Below are 17410 nucleotides of genomic sequence, written 5' to 3' on the forward strand. Positions count from 1 at the left end.
TGTGCCACGTGCTGTACGGGGAGCGGCTGGGGCTGCTGCAGGACTTTGTGGACCCCGAGGCGCAGCGCTTCATCGACGCCGTCACCCTCATGTTCCACACCACCTCGCCCATGCTCTACCTGCCACCCGCCCTCCTCCGCCACCTCAACACCAAGACCTGGCGGGACCACGTCTGGGCCTGGGATGCCATCTTCTCCCAGGGTAAGTGTCACCCAAGGGCCCCTTGGAGGGCTTGTCTTCATAGAGCAGCCTCATCTCACCAGCATGGAGACTTTCTCCTGTATCCAACCGCCCGGTACAGGAGTTGAGTGGGGCCACCAAGGCCAGGAAGGCTTTCCACATGGCATCTGCCCTTCTGGAGCTTGGGATGGAGCAGTGGGGAAGCACCTAGGAGTGATGAAGGGCAGATGATGGGCACAATGAAGCAGCTCTCCCAGAGGGGCTTGTGGGCTCAGAGAGATTTTGGCACCTGGTACAACCACGGTCCCAAGCTGCTGCAGGAGCAGCTCCTGTGGAAAAACCACTGGCATGGTGCAGTGATGTCCTGAGGTGCCACACCTGGTGCCTTCCTCCCCCACCAAGGCCTCATCTCCATGTCTCCTCAGCGGACAAATGCATACAAAACGTCTACCGGGACCTGCGATTGCAGCGCAAGAGCACCACGGAGTACATGGGCATCCTCTGCAGCCTCATCATGCAGGACAAGCTGCCCCTGGATGACATCAGGGCCAGCGTCACCGAGATGATGGCGGGCGGGGTGGACACGGTGAGGAGCGGGCAGGGTTGTCGGGCAGGGAGTAGGACCTGGCTGGTGCCAGGTGCCAATGAAATAAAACGGGGGCAAGTGTAGAGTTTTGCATCTGGGCAGGAACAACCCCAGGTTCCAGTGTAAGTTGGGGAATGACCTATTAGAGAGCAGTGCAGGGGAAAGGGACCTGGGGGTTCTGGGGACAGCAGGGTGACCATGAGCCAGCACTGGGCCCTTGTGGCCAGGAAGCCAATGGGACCTGGGGTGGGTTAGAAGGGGGTGGTCAGTAGGTCAGAGAGGTTCTCCTGCCCCTCTGCTCTGCCCTGGGGAGACCACACCTGGAATATTGTGTGCAGTTGTGGCCCCTCAGTCCAGCAGGACAGGGAACTGCTGGAGAGAGTCCAGCGCAGCCACCAAGATGCTGAAGGGAGTGGAGCATCTCCCGTGTGAGGAAAGGCTGAGGGAGCTGGGGCTCTGGAGCTGGACAAGAGGACACTGAGGGGGGACTCATTCCTGGGGATCAATATGGAAAGGGGGAGTGTCAGGAGGATGGAGCCAGGCTCTTCTCGGTGACAACCAGTGACAGGACAAGGGGCAATGGGTACAAACTGGAACACAAGAGGTTCCACTCAAATATGAGAAGAAACCTCTTCTCAGTGAGGGTGTCAGAGCCTGGCCCAGGCTGCCCAGGGGGGTTGTGGAGTCTCCTTCTGTGCAGACATTCCAACCCGCCTGGACACCTTCCTGTGTAACCTCATCTGGGTGTTCCTGCTCCATGGGGGGATTGCACTGGATGAGCTTTCCAGGTCCTTTCCAACCCCTGACATTCTGTGATTCCGTGCTGAGCTCTGCTCCCTGGCCCCATTGCAGACCTCCATGACACTGCAGTGGGCCATGTTTGAGCTGGCGCGGTCCCCGGGCGTGCAGGAGCAGCTGCGGGCAGAGGTCCTGGCTGCCAAGCGGGAGGCAGCAGGGGACAGGGTGAAGATGCTGAAAACCATCCGCTTGCTCAAAGCCGCCATCAAGGAGACGCTCAGGTGAGGACAACACCCTCAGCTTCTTCCTTCCCCAAACCTGGGGTGTCATGCAGTGAGGTGGGACATGGCAGGGGCCAGGATGTCCCTAAAAATAGGACCTGTGTCCCCCCAGGCTGCACCCGGTGGCGGTGACCCTGCAGAGGTACACCACGCAGGAGGTCATCCTCCACGACTACCGCATCCCCCCCAAGGTGAGCGCGGCCACTCCGCTTCACAGGGGGTTATGGGACCTGGGGGTGGGTGACATGAGACCTTGTCGCTCTCTACAACCACCTGAAAAGAGTTTGTAGCATGGAGGGTGTTGGTCTTTTCTGCCGAGTAGCAAGTGATAGGATGAGAGGAAATGGCCTCAAGATGCGCCGGGGAGGTTGAGGTTGGATGTGGGGAACAATTTCTTCCCCAAAGGGCTGTGGGGCATTGGAACAGGCTGCCCAGGGCGTTGCTGGAGTCACCATCCCTGGAGGGCTGGACAGACGCGGAGATGAGGTTCTTAGGGAGGTGGTTTAGTGCTAGAATTGTTATGTTTGGACTCAACAATCAAAATGTTTCTATGATTCTCTGATTCGATGACCCGTCCCTGCAGACGCTGGTGCAGGTGGGTCTCTACGCCATGGGCCGGGACGCCGAGGTCTTCCCCAAGCCGGAGCAGTTCAGCCCGCAGCGCTGGCTGGCAGCCGGCCCCAAGCACTTCCAGGGGCTGAGCTTCGGGTTCGGCCCCCGGCAGTGCCTGGGCCGCCGCATCGCCGAGCTGGAGATGCAGCTCTTCCTCATGCACGTGAGCACCCCGCTGCGGGCGCGCCGGGGACGCCGTGCCCCTGGGGAGGTGGCACACGGGTGTTGGTACCTCCAGAGTTTTCCATCTGCTTTTTTTTTCTTTCCTCCTCCACCCCAGATCCTGGAGAACTTCAAGATCGAAACTATGCGAGCGGTGGAAGTCGGGACTAAGTTTGATCTCATCCTGATCCCGGACAAACCCATCTACCTGACCTTACGGCCGCTCGAGTCCCAGGCGTGAGGGGCCCGACCCGGGGTGACCCCCAGCTGCTTTCGCTTTGGGGGACACCCCAACAGCCCGGCAGGCGCTTTCAGCTCCTCACAGCCCCAGGGGGTGATTTTGGGGACAGCTGGGATGCTTTCACGGCCACAGCCTTGGCTTGGCACATCCTGGCCTTCGCTCCAGCCCGCTTAAGGCTGTGCTTACACCACGAGGGAGATAAACCGGAGCCCCACCAAGGGGATGCGGGGTGGGGGGGTGGGTGCTGCTGTACCCCTCCAGGTGTTTGGGGGTCCCCAGGTCACCCCCAAAGGGTGACACCAGGGACCACGGTGATGCTCCCTCGATGCCCTCTAACGTTTTTGCTTCACCTCTGATTTACTCTGTAATTTCATCTTGCGAAAAAAAAGCACCAGGTCCTTTTGGCAGCAGCAGGTTTCTCTGTCCCTCTTGCTGGGTGGGGGTCAGGGCAAGGGGGGCAGGGTCTGGGGTCTTCTCTGGGGGGCCATGGCAGTCTGGTGAGGGACGGGAAAGGTCTTTGTGAGCTGTAAATCCAACCCACCCTCTCAGGGGGGCATTAAGAGGCTGCAATAAGGGAGTCTGGGGTTAGGGGCGTCTCTTAGGATGCTGGAGGGGGGTCCTGCAGCCCTAGGGACCACCCACCCCGCTCCTTCTCACCCAGGGTCCTGCAGGGAAACTGAAGCAAATCCCCCTGATGTGGAGATGGGTATGGAGACCCCCTAGTGTGGAGTGGCCCTGTGCCCCCCAGGCGCTCACCGTGGCGGGGGCGTGGGGGAAGCCGTGCTCCCGCTCCAGCAGCCGCGTGCCCAGCTCCTGCTTCTCCCGGCCCCAGCTCCTCGCCGCCTCTGCCAGCTGGGACAGACCCAAACCAGGCTGGCTGTTCCCAAAGCAGGGGGGCCAGAGGTGTCCCCCCATCCCAGATAACCCCCATTGAGCAGGTTGTGGGGGAGCAACACCCACCTGCCTCTCCAGCACCCGCCCGCGGGCTTGTGCCTCCTCCAGCCTGGCCAGCAGCGCCAGCTTCTCCGCACCCCCAAAAACACCCTGGTGGGCATCAGATGAGCAGCAGCAAGGAAAGACAACTGGCTACCCTACTTCCCCCCCCCACTCACGGTGGGAACAAGCTATCACCCCACAGAGGTGAAGATGCCACCTGGGTGATGTCCCCAACATGCCCAGTTACCCCCTGGTGTCACTTTCTGGCGTGCCACGGCTCCATTCCCCTCCCCGCTCTCACCGGCAAGGCTGGGGGCCGTGGGGCGACAGGGGCCGAGGGCTGGGGGGGCCTGGCCAGCTCCTCCCGCAGCCGGCGGTTCTCAGCCAGCAGCACGGCGTACACCTCCCCGGAGAGGACTGCGCCTGCGGGATGGGGTGGGGGGACACTGCGATGGGTCCTGCACCCCCCTGGGCAGAGAGGGGCTGGGAATGAGCCCCCATCTCCCCCATGCTCAGGGATGGGTTGCAGGGAGCTCAAGGCCTCCTCTGATCCCCCTTCAGAAGGGGATGCCCCTCCGGGGGTCCCTGTACCCCCTGGCACCCACCCCCTGAATTCGCAGTGCTCCTGCTGAGCTTCTCCTGCAGCACCCGCTCCATCGCCTCGATCACCTGTGGGAGAGGGCACAGCCACCCCCATGTCACCAGGGCATGGGGACAGCTGGGCGCAAGGCTGTGGTGGCCGTCACACCCCCTCCTGCCCCCCCAGGTCACCTTCTCCTGCTGCCGCACCGTCTCCTCCAGGCCCTTGGTCTTGGCCACCTTCTCCTGGCAGCTCCTCAGCCGGGCTCGCTGCTGCCGGTGGGCTCGCTGCAGCAGCACCAGCTCCTGCTCCCGGTCGTTTTTCTGGGCAGGGAGGACATGGAAAAGCCCCCATGGACCTCCATGCTGAGCCTCAAGCCTTGGGGCATCACTTGTAGGGCTGGGAGAGCCTCATGGTTGGGGGTCCAGGGGCTCTCAGGTCTTGGCTATGTGGGTGCTGTCGTGCTCTGTCTGCTGCTCCCACCCTGTCCCTCAGGTGTCCCCTGCCTGCATCCCTACCTGGATCAGCTCATTCTGCAGCTGCTGGACACGGTCCTTCAGCCTCCTCATCTCTGCTGTGCTGGCCACCAGCTCACGCTTGAGGGTGGCTGCAAGACCCCACGCCACGTCCTTGTCACCCGGTCAGGGACAAGGGGACCTCTAATTTCTATCTTCTCGTCCCCATCACTTACCAAGCCTGTCCAGCAGCTCCTCCCGGGTCATGACGTCCAGGTCCACATCGCTGAGCAGATCCTGGCCCAGCTCCTCCTGCCAGGCCAGGCTGTGCCGCAGCTGCCCATTCTCCACCTCCAGGCTGGTGACGCGCTGGCGCAGGGACAGGAGGTCCCCCGCCATCCGCCTCAGCGCCAGCTGGTACCTGCCCACCCCCTGACAGCCCAGAGCAGAGACACTGCATCCCACTGTCAGCCTGGGCCTTCCCCATCCTTATCCATCCATCCATCCATCCATCCATCCATCCCTCCTTCCTTCTCCATCCATCCATCCATCCATCCATCCATCCATCCATCCTTCTCTCCTCCAACCATCCCTCCTTCTCTCCTGTCCCTCCAAACCTTCTTCTCTCCACTTGCCCAGCTCTTCCTCCACCCTACAGACCTTCTCCACCTCCCCATTTTCCCATCTCTTCCTTTGGAGGAAAAGTGATTTTCCCAAGGACATGCGGTGCAGCAGTGTCAGAGCTGAGGGGTCAATCTCAAGCTCCAAGCCTTGCAGGTCTTTAGAAGAAGGAAACTGGTGCAGAGTAACAAAGGAATGAATGTTTTATACAGATGAGCCTGCCGGGGGGAATTTAGCACCCATGTGGCTGGGGAGCAACTTCCCAGGTGATACTGGGGGGCGGGAAACAATTCCCTGAGGGTTTGCACCTTCGCAGGCTGACCCTCCCACATCCCTCCTGCCATGCTGAAGGGCTCCTGGCAGCGGGACCTTGGCCGGGGGGAGCTGTGTGCCTCCAGCCCCCCCAGCCCCCCGCTCCAGCCTTGGCGCTGGCCTTGCCGGGGGCCGGGGCACGGAGAGGGGGGGCAGCAGCATCGTGCGGCCTTGGGAAGGGGGGGAGGGGGGGGCAGGTGCAGGGAGAGGCCCAGCTTCTTCCCCCCGATCCACCCGAGAGCTGTTTCATGCCCAAGATAAAGCCAAACGCAAGGGCTGACCCCCAAAACCTTCACTCACTGGCAGTGTAGAGCTGATTTCAGCCTGGCTTTGGTCCCCCTTACTGTTCCTAATGTCCCGCTCTCCTTCAGTGTCACCAGCAGTCACCATCTTCTGCTTGTCCCCGGTGACCTCCTGGGACCTGCAGATCAGAGACAGGGTGACACCCTTGGCTGGCTGTTCCCAATGGGCTGAAACACCAGCAAAACCTTGGCTGGGGAGCCCTCCTGTGGAGACAGGAGCCTCTTTGGGGTGTCGGGGCAAAGCTGGTGGGGATGGGGTGCAGGGGGGTGGGAGACTGGAAGAGGTGAGGATGGAGATGGGCAGGAGGAGAGGGACCCAAGAGGGGGCTACAAAATCGGTGTGACCTCTGTACCTCAGCTTCTCTGGTGACATTCCTGTCCCACGTGGGAACGGTTGTTTTCCAGGCAAGATGCTGGCCACGGCATCAGCCGCTGGGAGGGACATGGCGTCTTGGTGAAGCTGGCAGGGGACACCAGAGCAGAAGGTGAGGATGAGGAGAAAGCCCTCCAAGAGGGGTCCCTTCCAGAGAGCTCCTTCAGCCCCCTCCCCACAGCCAGGAGAAGCTCCCCTGGCTTTCCCCTGGGGCAAAACCCCTTTGCCATCGCTGCTTAGGGGTCAGGATCCAGCCCTGCCCCAAAAAGACACTGCTTGTGATGCTTCCAGCATCCCCCTTGGATGCAACACTGTGTGGCCACCAGGCTGGGAAAGCTTGTCCTGAGGATGGGGACACTCTGAAATGCCTGGCTTTGAGCATCATCATGTGGCTGCACCATTAGATCATGCAAATTTGGCTACGAGCAAAAGCGACCCTGTGACAGGGTGATGTCCCCATCCCCGGTACTCACCGTGGAGGAGAAAGGTCTGTAGAACAGCATTATCCTGGGGTGCCCTGCTCCCCAACACCCTGCTCCTGGCCCTGCCTGCCGGCACGTTGCCAGGCTCTGCCTGTCCCAAACACACCCCCACCGCCTGGGCCACCCCCTGTCCCCACACCACCACCCGAGCCACCGGCCAGGGGGACTTACAGCCATGTCGGGGGGTTGTAGCACGAGGAAAAGCTGGTTTTCATGGGCTATTTCTGCTCAAAAAGGGACTTAGGCTGTGTGGGAGCTCCTGGTTGCTACAACACAACCTTTCTCTTAGCAACTCCACCCCGCAGCAGCTCAGTGCCCAAAAACGCCTGCCTGTACCCTGATGGGCACATTCCTGGTGCAGGCAGGTGCAGGCAGCTGCCTCTGCTGCTCCTTGACCCAGGAAACCCACGTATCTTCTCCTTTAGCATCCCCTGGAGCATCACACATGTCATTGCCACTTTTAAAGCCATGGGGAGCAGCAGGCAGCTCCTGTCCCTTGGGGACAGCAACCCCTCGCTGTCCCCAGCCCTCTCTTCTCATCCCCAGATCCCCTCCTCGTCCCCAGCCTGGCTTTGGCCACTGTTGCCTTATCTCCTGCTCCCAGCACCCAGGGAGGTGACAACCAGGGTCCCAGCAGGGCCGGATGGGTCTGAGGGTGACAGCAGCTGATTTCCATGCCTTGGATGTACAATGGAAACGCTTTCCCCTCCCAACACGCTCCTCTGATGTTTAAAATACTCAATTAACTTCTGAGGAGCCACTTCTTGGAGACGCTGGGTGGCATCGTGCTGCAGCTCCACCTTGGGATTTGGCCTGATCCTTACCGGATAATAATTCCTTGCTCAAACCCCACTTTTATAATACCTTGAGATTGAATTTACAGAGGTTTAAGGCAAAGGATGCTCTGCTCCAACTGCTCCCCAGCCCTGTCCCCCACTTCGGGTACCACAGAGGCTCTTGTGCCCCCCCGCCACGGCATCCCGCATCCACCTCTCCTCCAGTGTTTGTTCAGAAACAAAAGAGGCCTGTGTCGGTCAAGGGAGCCCCTCGATTCCTCGCCCCGTGCCATCAATTTTTCATCAAAGAGTCGGTGGGAAGTGCGCAATTATCCGCCCCATCAATAATGCATGAGGCCACGCTCGGCTCGCCCGGGCTGGGCAGCTGCTGGAAGGTGCTGGGATCAACCACGGCTTTTCTAGGCTCAGACTACACCTGCAGAGGCTGGAAAACCAGCCCTTAGTCCCAGCCCAACGCTGCTCAGACACCCCCCCCATCCAATATTCCGGCTGCCACTGGGGACAGGGTTAAGGATATTTGGGGACATTTTCCCCTGTTCCTCCTATCTCCAATCCACCCAGAGATAACTCGTCTCTCCTTCCCGCAGGGGTCTGGGATGAAAGGCTGGGAATCCACATCTGAAATGATGGAAGCTTTGAAACTCCTGGCCCTTGCTATTTTTTTAATGTGTTTTTTTTTTTTTCCCTCCTTCATTTCCAAGCCTCTGAAGCTTCCCTTGCATTTAGAGCCTTTCATCTGCCCCCCTCATTCCTATATTTGCTTAGGCCAAGTTTGTTTTTTAATATATATTTTTTTAATTTACTTAACAAATTGCTGTGAGACACTTTGGTGCATCCGGTTAGTTCGAATCGATTCATCTCCAGACGCGTAGAGGAGCAAAAGCAAGAAGCAGGAGCCGGCAATAAACCTCCAGTGGATGCAGTAGGGTCCAAAACCAGGGTGTACCAGAGGATGCTGCATCCACATGGCACAGCCTGAGCCTGTCCCTGGCCAGGGAGGGGACAGCAAAGCACCCGCAGAGGGGCTGAGGAGGGGAAAACTCATTTCACTCGTGAGCATCTGAGCCCCTGGCAGCGCCCTGGTCTGTTCTGCACCACAGTCTCCCTCCAGCCCAACAAATCACACGTCCCTGGATGAGTGTTAAGCCCGACTCCTTAATTGTTATGAAGATGGGATAAGCTTGCATTTACATATCTAAGAAAAGAAACATTGCTGCAGCAGCTTAGGAAGATCAGAGGGGGAAAAAAAATCCCATTTTTGCCTCTTTTCTGTAACAAAAGCTCACAAAACCATCCAGAGATAATGATGCCTTGATTTCCTTTGCCTGTCAACCTTCCCCATCCCCTTGGGACACGGGATGGGACTGGAAGGGATGTCGTGTCAGCAGCCCATCCCCAGGGATGCTCTGGTACCCAAACCCATCCTCAGGTCAACATCTGGGCAGATGCCGGTGAAAGGCAGCAAATAAGCGGGGTTTTATCTGATTAAACCAAGGCTGAACTCCCTTCCCATGCATCGGGGCGAGGGGGGAGGCCATTCTGGGGGTGGGGGGTATATTAGCCAAAGCATTACAATTCAATTTAAGAGTTAATTGGATTGCATTGAAAAGCGTTTAATCTGCGCCCCGTTCGATTTAATAGAGACACCACGTTCTTCTGCTTCCCTTCCCAACAAGAAGGATGATTTTCGGGCGGGCGATTACCATCGCTATCCGGCTCCGGGCCCAGCTGCCGGCTGCTGATATCGTGTCGAACAAGGAAATAAAAGCTGCTGGATTACACCGGGTAACTGGGAGAAGAAAGATGCTCCGTGTAGGGACGACTGCTCCTCAGGCTCCCACCCCCCTGCCTGCTTCTTCAAGATAAGGCGGAAAAAAGCAGCCGTGCCACCAGTAGGGACTGCTGTTCCTCTGAGGGTCGCTGATGCTTTATTTTACTCAAAGAAAATGGAAAAAAATAACTAAAAAAAAAGGCAAATCGGTGGCTAGGAGGAGGTGGAACGACTTTTGAGAGCAAACTCTGGCTGAGTCAGCTCCTGGCTCCTGAAAACAAGTTATTTCTCCCCTCTCACTGCACGGGGCTGCTTTGGGGAGGGATGGGGACAGTGGTGTCCCCAGGTGATGGTGACCAGGGGGAAATGGAAGGGCAGCGGAGCCTCCCGGTTTGGGTCAGAGCATCCCCCAGTGCTCACCCGTGACCACGAGCTGGGGCCAAACCTAAAAAAGCCCCTTCCTGAAATAAAATTAAAAAAAATACAGAAACAGGTTACAACTGTTACCTGGTGTTCCCGTTGGTTCTTCGCAGGGTTTGTTTTGTTTGTCTGTTTTTTTCCTCTTAGGAAAACATCCTCGTCTCTTAAGATAAACACATTTCCAGCATTTTCACCCCCGAGCTTTGAAAAATAAACAACTGCAGAGGGATAAACCCCAAGTGTCCCCATCGCCCCCAGTGACGGGACGTGTCCTTGGCCTGGCAGGTGGTTTATTGCCAGTGTGGCCATCAATTTTCATGTTTGCTTATGTATCAACTCAATTTCCTGATAAACCGCCCCTCGCATTGCGGCAGCGAGCGTAAATCCATCAGCACCACCGTGCTGCACCCTCAAACACGCAAAAAATGGCATTTTGGAGCCAGTTTTCTCTTTTCCCCGTGCCCTGGTGTCACGCAGTGAGGACATTGAGGGACCCACCCCCAGCTCATGGTAAAAAGATAATTAAATAAAAGAGAGAAGCGAATTGCTGAATCCTTAATCTTATTGAGAAGGAAGATGGGCATAAATATAATCTGGGATCACATTAACTGACTTATAGGCTTTTTATTAACTGACTTAATCCTGCGTAACAAGTGTGCTGGGGTAACGCACCAAGGCCCTGCCTGGTGCCTCTGGGTGCTCAGGCACCCATGGGTGCCCATCTTCCCTTCAAACCCAACTGGGACCAGTGCACAGCATCCTCACCCCAACCTCACAACTGCCTGCACCCCAGCTTCTCCCAGCCCTGTCTGGGGAGCCTGGGCCTAAAGCTTAGGCTGGGCTTGGTTAGGCTGACGCTAGATGGGGCTGCAGCCTGGGGGAGCAGCTTTCTGCTTGCAGCACCCTCTCCCTTTGCAGCCCCCTCTCCTCTTGCAGCATCCTTTTCCCTTGAAGCAAGGTAAAAAATAAAATAAAATAAAATAATAAAAGACATTTTCTTGTCTCAGCCCCACTAGAGGCCCTTTGGTTTGTACAACTGCCCAGCGTCGACAGGTCAGGAGAACAGGGATGGTGGGAGCGGGGAAAGAAAGGCTGGAAGAAGAAGCCAATGTTTGAAGAGGTTGGAGAAAACGCCTCCCTAATCGTTAAGTGCTGCTCGTAAATTATTCATCGACTAGTAAGAGAGGCGCAAATCTATGCGGCGAGAGGGCAGAAGGGTAGGAAAACATGGTTAGGCAGAGCCCAGCATAAACCTCAGCCTAAGTCAACAGAAATCAGCCCCAAGTCTCGACAAGCGCAAGGCAGTGGGGGTTGATGTCCCAGCACAAACCTACACGAGGGTTTTACTGCCTCCATGGGACCAGGGTTACCCCATCTCTGATAATATTATATTGCTCATCGCTTTGTTTTCCTCGCTCCCCCTTACACTTTTTAACGAAGGCATTAACGAGCAGATCGGGAGCGGGACCTCAGAAGCCGCAGGGCAGGGACGCGGGATGCGGGTTTGATCAGGCAGAGCGGAGCGGGAAGGAGTGACAGGGCTGTGATCAGGAGAGTGTCCCCCCCGGCCCCCCCCAGACCCGCTGCCGGGGGGGCTGTCGTGTCCTGCGCCATTAGTGGGGTGTCAGCCCTGATTCCCGGGGCTGTCACGAGATGGGTTTTCCAAGCAAATCACCCTCCTTGCGATGCAAGTGGAGTGAAAATAATTTGCGCCTAGGGGGAAGAAAAAAAGGGGAAAAAAAAAGAGGCAGTTCAAGGTTGGGTGGAAAAAAATAATCCTAGCAGCAATGTTTTCTAGCATTTTTGGCAGGGGGTGTCCAGGGCTTGTGCAAAGCCTTTCTGTCCTCCCCAGCTTGGGTTGTCCCGCTGGAAGCATCCTTGGAACAGCTTGTGGCTTTACGGATGCTGGGATGCTCTTGCGAGGATACAGTGAGTGGGACTTGAGGCTGCTCGGGGCATCGGTGCCAGCAAAAGGCAACGCTGGGGCTGAAAACACCCAGTGATGCCAGGGCTGGATCCTGTGCAGAGCTGAAGGGTGCTGGGGCTTCTCTGGAGCCCTGGGGCAATTTGCTCCATCAAGGTTGGACCTTGCATCCTCATCGCATTTAAGCTGCACCCGCCTCCACACACCCCATTACAGGTTGCTATTAGGCCAAGCATAAAGCAGCCGCTGCAGCCGGGGAATAGGAAGCAATAAAGCTCAGTGGATTGGAGGAATTAAAACAGCTGGAGGAAAAAAAAATAGCTTTTCTGTATTTTTATGGTTGTTATTTTATTGCTAATTTTCTTCCTGAATAGCAGGGAGAGGGATTGGGTTGAAGGTGGAGTTTGAGCAACACAGGGTCCCTCCACCTCCTCCCTCCCAGCTATTTAATAAGCAGAATTGAGGTTTAACGACCTGTTATTTTTAAAGCCAGATGGCTTAAAGTACAGGAAGATATTAGGACCATGAGGGCTAGGTTTGAATTCATCCAAGGACTCCATTTATCAATACAAAGAGCTAGAGGAGGAGAACAGCTGCCTATTCTATGTTTTTTTTCTGGAGCTGAAAGGTATGAGCTGGAGGTGCCTGGGGTCCCCAACATAATGCAGCAGTAATAGGAGAGAATTTGCTAAATGGATTTGGGATTGAGCGCTCAAATGGAAGCTGCTGCATCCAGGCTGCCCCCAGCAAGGTGACAGGGTGTTGTCCCCAACCCCAATCCCTGTGCCACTCAAAACCAGCCGAGGACAGAGATGTGGGCACCGATGGAAAAGTCTCCTCCAGGCTACTTACCTGGTGATAAAATGGGCACATGGGGGCTGCCCGTGGCTCTTCATCCTTCCCGAGCGTGAAAGTGGCGGGGTCCAATTTGGGGAGAGCATCGCTGGCCGATGGGGTCAGGAACATCCCCGGTCTCTGGGGAGGGAGAGGACATGGTCTGATGGGGCATGTTCCTTGTCCCCCGTCCCCCCTTCCACATCCTGATGTGCCACCAGGACCAACGTGATGGGGAAGAGCCAGAGCCCCTACCAGATGCTGCCGACAGCTGTAATATGATTTTCCTGCCCCTCATTTCCCGGCTGTGCATGCCCCGCTCTTCTCCCGCTAGCCTGGCTTTGATAGACTCTGCTCTAATCTGGTTAGTGGGGGAAGTTGGGTCTAATGGAATAAACAATGGAGTCCATGCGCTCCTCCCTGCTGCCAAGGTCACGCACGGGGACCCATCCTGGCCACCACAGCTCCCAGTATCAGGGCAGATTTGGGTGCTGGGGACCTATCTGGGTGCTGGGATCCTCGCAGCGAGGTTTGGCACCCCAGCACGCACCGATTTCTCTGCACTGGAGCCGGAATTAGGTTCGGAGCCCTCTCCAAACAGACTGCGGCCAAGTGGCCCTCGCTGGGGCTGACTCCGTGCCTGTGCCTGGCCTGGCCTCATTAGTGCAGCTAACGAGGGCAGTGAGCGCCCTCCCTCCCCACAAAGCCCCGTGCCCTTCCCCATCGCTGCCTCATTAACACCATCAGCATCATCATCATCCCGCCGCGCCACCGCGGTTCGTTCTGCCGCCGGTCCCCCCCTCACCCCAGCTCCTCCAGCATCAAATCCGGGGTGAAACCCGCCCCGTCCCGCCGCTCTCCCCCTCCCCGGGGATTGGCATCATGCAAAATGCAACAGTTGAGGCTCAGGCTGCAATTACGGCGGCCGGCACACAGCTGCTGCCCGCCGTGCCGAGCGATGGCCGGCTCGGCCCCACCACCGTCACCGCCGCTCGCACCGGCTCTTAATTCAATTAGCGCTGCCCTGAACGCTCCCCCGGGACCCGCGAGCAGCAACGCAACTAATTCTCCTTAACAAAGACATTCCTTGCTCGCCGTTTTTTTTTGGTTCCTCGCTGGTTTGGCTCTTCCCGGCCAGCAGTGATGCTGTAAAGCCCCTTGTAATCCGCTGTGTGATAAGGGGATGATGTGTTTGATGGGCAGGTGTCAATCAAGAGCAGTTCAGCTGTACCAGTAAGCCCTCAGCCAGCCCACCAAGAGAAGATGCTCACCAGGGAAGGGCAATGCTCCTCCAAAATAAGCCTTTTACCAGCTTCTGCACCCCATGCAATGTGGTTTGGGGATAAAAGCCCCATTGTGGTGCTTGTGGAAGACAAACCTGGTCAGACAGGCTGAAATAATGGGAAACGTGTGGCAACTCCCCCCCTTCCCAACCAATTGTAAACCCATTTTTTGCCAGCCCAAAACGGGTCTGATCACTGGGCTGGCATGGTGACAACTTACACCCCGGCACTGTGACAATTTACACCAGGCGTCGATCTGCTTCTGGTTCTAAATGGCAGCAATCACATAAATTAAGGCTGTTTAAGCAATGATATAGCCAGCCTGTTGATTTGCTTTCTCTTTTTCCTTGCCTGGAAAAAAGCAGCACCAGCTTTTCCCTTTTCTTTTCAGAGGTTGTCGCTATGTGGTGGCACATCCCCAGGCCCCATCTCGGGTGACATGACCAAGGGCACTCAGCAAAGCGAGTGGCAGAGACAGGGGGTGACCCCGAAGGTCCCAAGTGCCCAGTCAATGTGCTGAGGGAAGCGGGGTTGCGCCAAAATGAGGCATAAAACAGGGCTGGTTAATAAATAGGAATAAAGATGCACCCAGTGGGTATTTTCCAGCCCTCGAATGGGTCTCAGCATCCCCCAGCACCTTGGGGACTGCATCCTGCTGAACCTGCATATGGATTTGCCACTGGCTACTGCATGGTCAAACTCATCTTTCTTGGGCGAAACACCAAATTTGGGGTGGAAAAAGAAGAATGAAGGGAAAACGGGAGAGCTGCCTTGAGCCGCAAGCCAGGGCAGAGGCAGATGATCGCGGCTGCAGGTTTTCCAGCTAGAACAGATTTTCTGCGACAGGCGTTAATTTGCTAAAACGCCGACGTTTTGCTGAAGTCTTTGATTTCTTTGTCTCCCTGAGATGATCAAAGTCTTTTGTTCTCATTTGGGCTCTGAAGAGAGAGCGAAGGGGGATGAAGACAGGGCTGGATGGGCACAAACCCGGGGGTCTTGTGCCTTTACTGGGGGGGACACAACCCAGCGCTGCCCTTTCAGACCTTTCCCTGGGATAATGCGGCTTTTTGCTCATCCCTGGTGTCAGGTCTTTAGGCTTTTAATAAACCAGCTGCTCCAAACCCCTTTCCCTGTGGCTATTGCAAAAGTAGCAGAGTTTTGAGACCCTGCAGAAATACCGGGGGATGAATTCTATTCATGGGGAGCCCCTTAAAACCCTGGTACTGAGGATGTTTTACCGGCACAGAGGGTCGGTGTGAACATCCAAAATCAAGCTCAGGATCACCCAGACCCATGGTAGGAGCCGGTGAAATCCCTGCCGAGGCCACGGCGCAGCCGGGATTTACACCCGGCGCTGGGGAGTACAGATGGCCCAGGGTTTATTTAGCTGTTGGTTGTTATAAAAAGCCCAGCCGATCTAGGTTATGCATTTTCAGCTCTCTACATTCAAATAAAAAAAGAAAATACAAAAAAAAAGGAAGAAGAAAAACAAGACGAACTCGCTGAGTCTGTTCCCCTTCGCCATCTGGTAGGGCGGTTGCCCCCATGCCTCGTTGGGTCAATATGAGTCCTGTATTGGCTGCCGTGGCTTCTTGGCCACTTCTTGCTGTCCCAAAGCCCAGCTCAGGACTAATCCATGAGCTGAGGACTTGGAAATCCAGCCTTTGAGCGTCGCTGGGAGCCTGAGGCTGCCTGAAGAGGGAGAGGAGCGGCTCTGCCCTGCGCCCCAACACCTGCATCTCCCCCGCCTGCGGTTTCAGGGTGCTGGGGGTCACAACCAGCCGGATTGAGCATCTTCCTTGGAAAATCCTGACCTCCAGGCAAGAAGCAAGGTCCTGGGCAAAGGAGCCAAACCTGCCCTCACGCTGCTGGGTTCTCATCGATTTGCATTGCTCTGGGTCCGTCTGCCCAGGCTGCCGCTGGGTGAGTGAACCAGACGCAGAGCCCAAGGCCAGCTCTGCCTCTCCTGGCTTTTTTGTTCCCTCTCCCAGCTCTGACATATATTAAGGAAGGCAGGGCTGGAGGGGGGAAAGGGAGAGTTGGGGAAGAGGAGAAAAAAAAAACATTACAGCTCCCAGATCAAAACAATAATCAGCTAAATGAATTCCGCAGCATTTTCCCGCATGACTGCGAGTGATAATTTAGTGCAGCAGCCAGCTGGAAGCAAAAGGATTAATTCTGCACTTAGTGACACCCATGTGAATAATTCATCACACGCAGACCCCTTTTTGCTGACCCCCCTGGGCAATCACTCCAAAGACCCCCACCAGCCGACCTGGCCCCCCAAGGGATGGGGGGCACGCAGCCTTCACAGCATCCAGACCTCTCCCAAATTCACTTGATGGGTAGGATTTTGCTTTGCAGATGGGAGCAGAGGCTGGCGGCTGCAGTAATTAGATTGATCAGGCTCACGGCCGTATCCTGACCTGCCCAAGTGTTGGTCCTGCAGCCAAGGCCAAGCAGCCAAATTCCCTCCCTGCTGTGACATCCCCGAGGACCACAAATGCTGAAGGATGGAGCCAGTTGGCCATTTGTCACCATACTTAACCAGCCTGGCCCTTCTCCACGTGGATATGGTGAACCGCCTCTCCCCAGTACCCTGCCTGCACCCTGGAGAGGGTGACAGTCCCAAATCACCACCTCCTGCCCCGTCCCTGTCCCTCCTCGCCTCGGTGTTCACCAACCCCAGCGTTCTCACCTCCGAGTGAAGGAGTCGCAGGCAGAGCCTCACAGTTGGGATGGACCCACTCGTGGTTTTGAGGTCCGTGCCCTGGGGAGGCAGAGGGTGGGTGACAGCTCTTGGTGGCTTTGGTGTCACCCAGATGTCACCCAGAGGCTCAAGGCTTGCGAGCACAGACCTTGGCTTCCCATGGTATGCTTGGGAGCACTCCCATGAAGGTGGGATCTCCATCCCACTGTCCCAGTGCCATCCGCTATAGGTACCATCCCCTATAGGTACCACCCCCATACCACCCCACTCACCTGTATGTTGAGGCCATCCAGGCACATCCCACCACTCTGCACCGTCAGCTCCCGGAAAATGCGGCTGGTGAGGGGCAGCACCGAGTATCCCACAGGAACCAGGGTGCCCGGAGCATCCCATACTGGGAAAACAGGGGACAGCAACTGGTTTGGGGCACGACATCCCCAGGACAAACCCGGGGGGCAATGGAGAGCATCCTTGGTGGGGATTGCAGGCTTACTGGCTTTGTATGGATAATATTCAATGGTCAAGGCGGTGTCTTCAGAGAAGATGGTGGCTCCATCCCGGCCTTGGAAGAGGAAGGTTGTGTCCCAGGTCAACTGCTCTGAGGGTCCGGCTGGTCGGGACATCTTGGGAGACAACAGGAAAATTATCCTCTAGATACTTCATCTCTAGAGATAAATAAGCAGACAGGAGGGAGAGGAGAGGTGGAGGTTGGATCTTGCAATAAAGGGTTTTGTGACGATATATGGACCCCGAAAGCCTGCAAGCAGGCTTTCGGGGTCCATATATCGTCACAAAACCCTCTCTCAAGCA

The 17410-nt window shown here is 56.6% G+C and overlaps 2 protein-coding genes across 2 annotated transcripts in view; one reads left to right on the forward strand and one right to left on the reverse strand.

Moving 5' to 3' along the window:
* The window catches only part of CYP11A1 (cytochrome P450 family 11 subfamily A member 1), a gene marked incomplete at its 5' end in the record, with an annotated part of 9522 nt that extends 6395 nt beyond the window's left edge, over window positions 1-3127 (forward strand). The window contains 6 exon segments of the mRNA XM_082061101.1: window positions 1-201; window positions 606-766; window positions 1619-1785; window positions 1898-1976; window positions 2369-2560; window positions 2678-3127. The exon segment at window positions 1-201 is cut by the window's left edge and continues 3 nt beyond it. Coding sequence (XP_081917227.1) covers window positions 1-201; window positions 606-766; window positions 1619-1785; window positions 1898-1976; window positions 2369-2560; window positions 2678-2800 — 923 coding nt within the window. The 3' untranslated portion in view covers window positions 2801-3127.
* Window positions 3128-3243: 116 nt separating this feature from the next.
* Window positions 3244-17410, reverse strand: part of CCDC33 (coiled-coil domain containing 33) — a gene marked incomplete at both ends in the record, with an annotated part of 34506 nt that continues 20339 nt past the window's right edge. Inside the window, 12 exons of the mRNA XM_082061102.1 lie at window positions 3244-3294; window positions 3557-3652; window positions 3761-3844; window positions 4038-4182; window positions 4338-4405; window positions 4508-4639; window positions 4835-4923; window positions 5008-5203; window positions 12626-12748; window positions 16589-16660; window positions 16873-16994; window positions 17094-17223. Coding sequence (XP_081917228.1) covers window positions 3244-3294; window positions 3557-3652; window positions 3761-3844; window positions 4038-4182; window positions 4338-4405; window positions 4508-4639; window positions 4835-4923; window positions 5008-5203; window positions 12626-12748; window positions 16589-16660; window positions 16873-16994; window positions 17094-17223 — 1308 coding nt within the window. The remainder of the gene's footprint in view (window positions 3295-3556; window positions 3653-3760; window positions 3845-4037; window positions 4183-4337; window positions 4406-4507; window positions 4640-4834; window positions 4924-5007; window positions 5204-12625; window positions 12749-16588; window positions 16661-16872; window positions 16995-17093; window positions 17224-17410) is intronic.

Source organism: Streptopelia decaocto, assembly GCF_964273445.1.
Source record: "Streptopelia decaocto genome assembly, chromosome: 9".
Classification (NCBI taxonomy): domain Eukaryota; kingdom Metazoa; phylum Chordata; class Aves; order Columbiformes; family Columbidae; genus Streptopelia; species Streptopelia decaocto.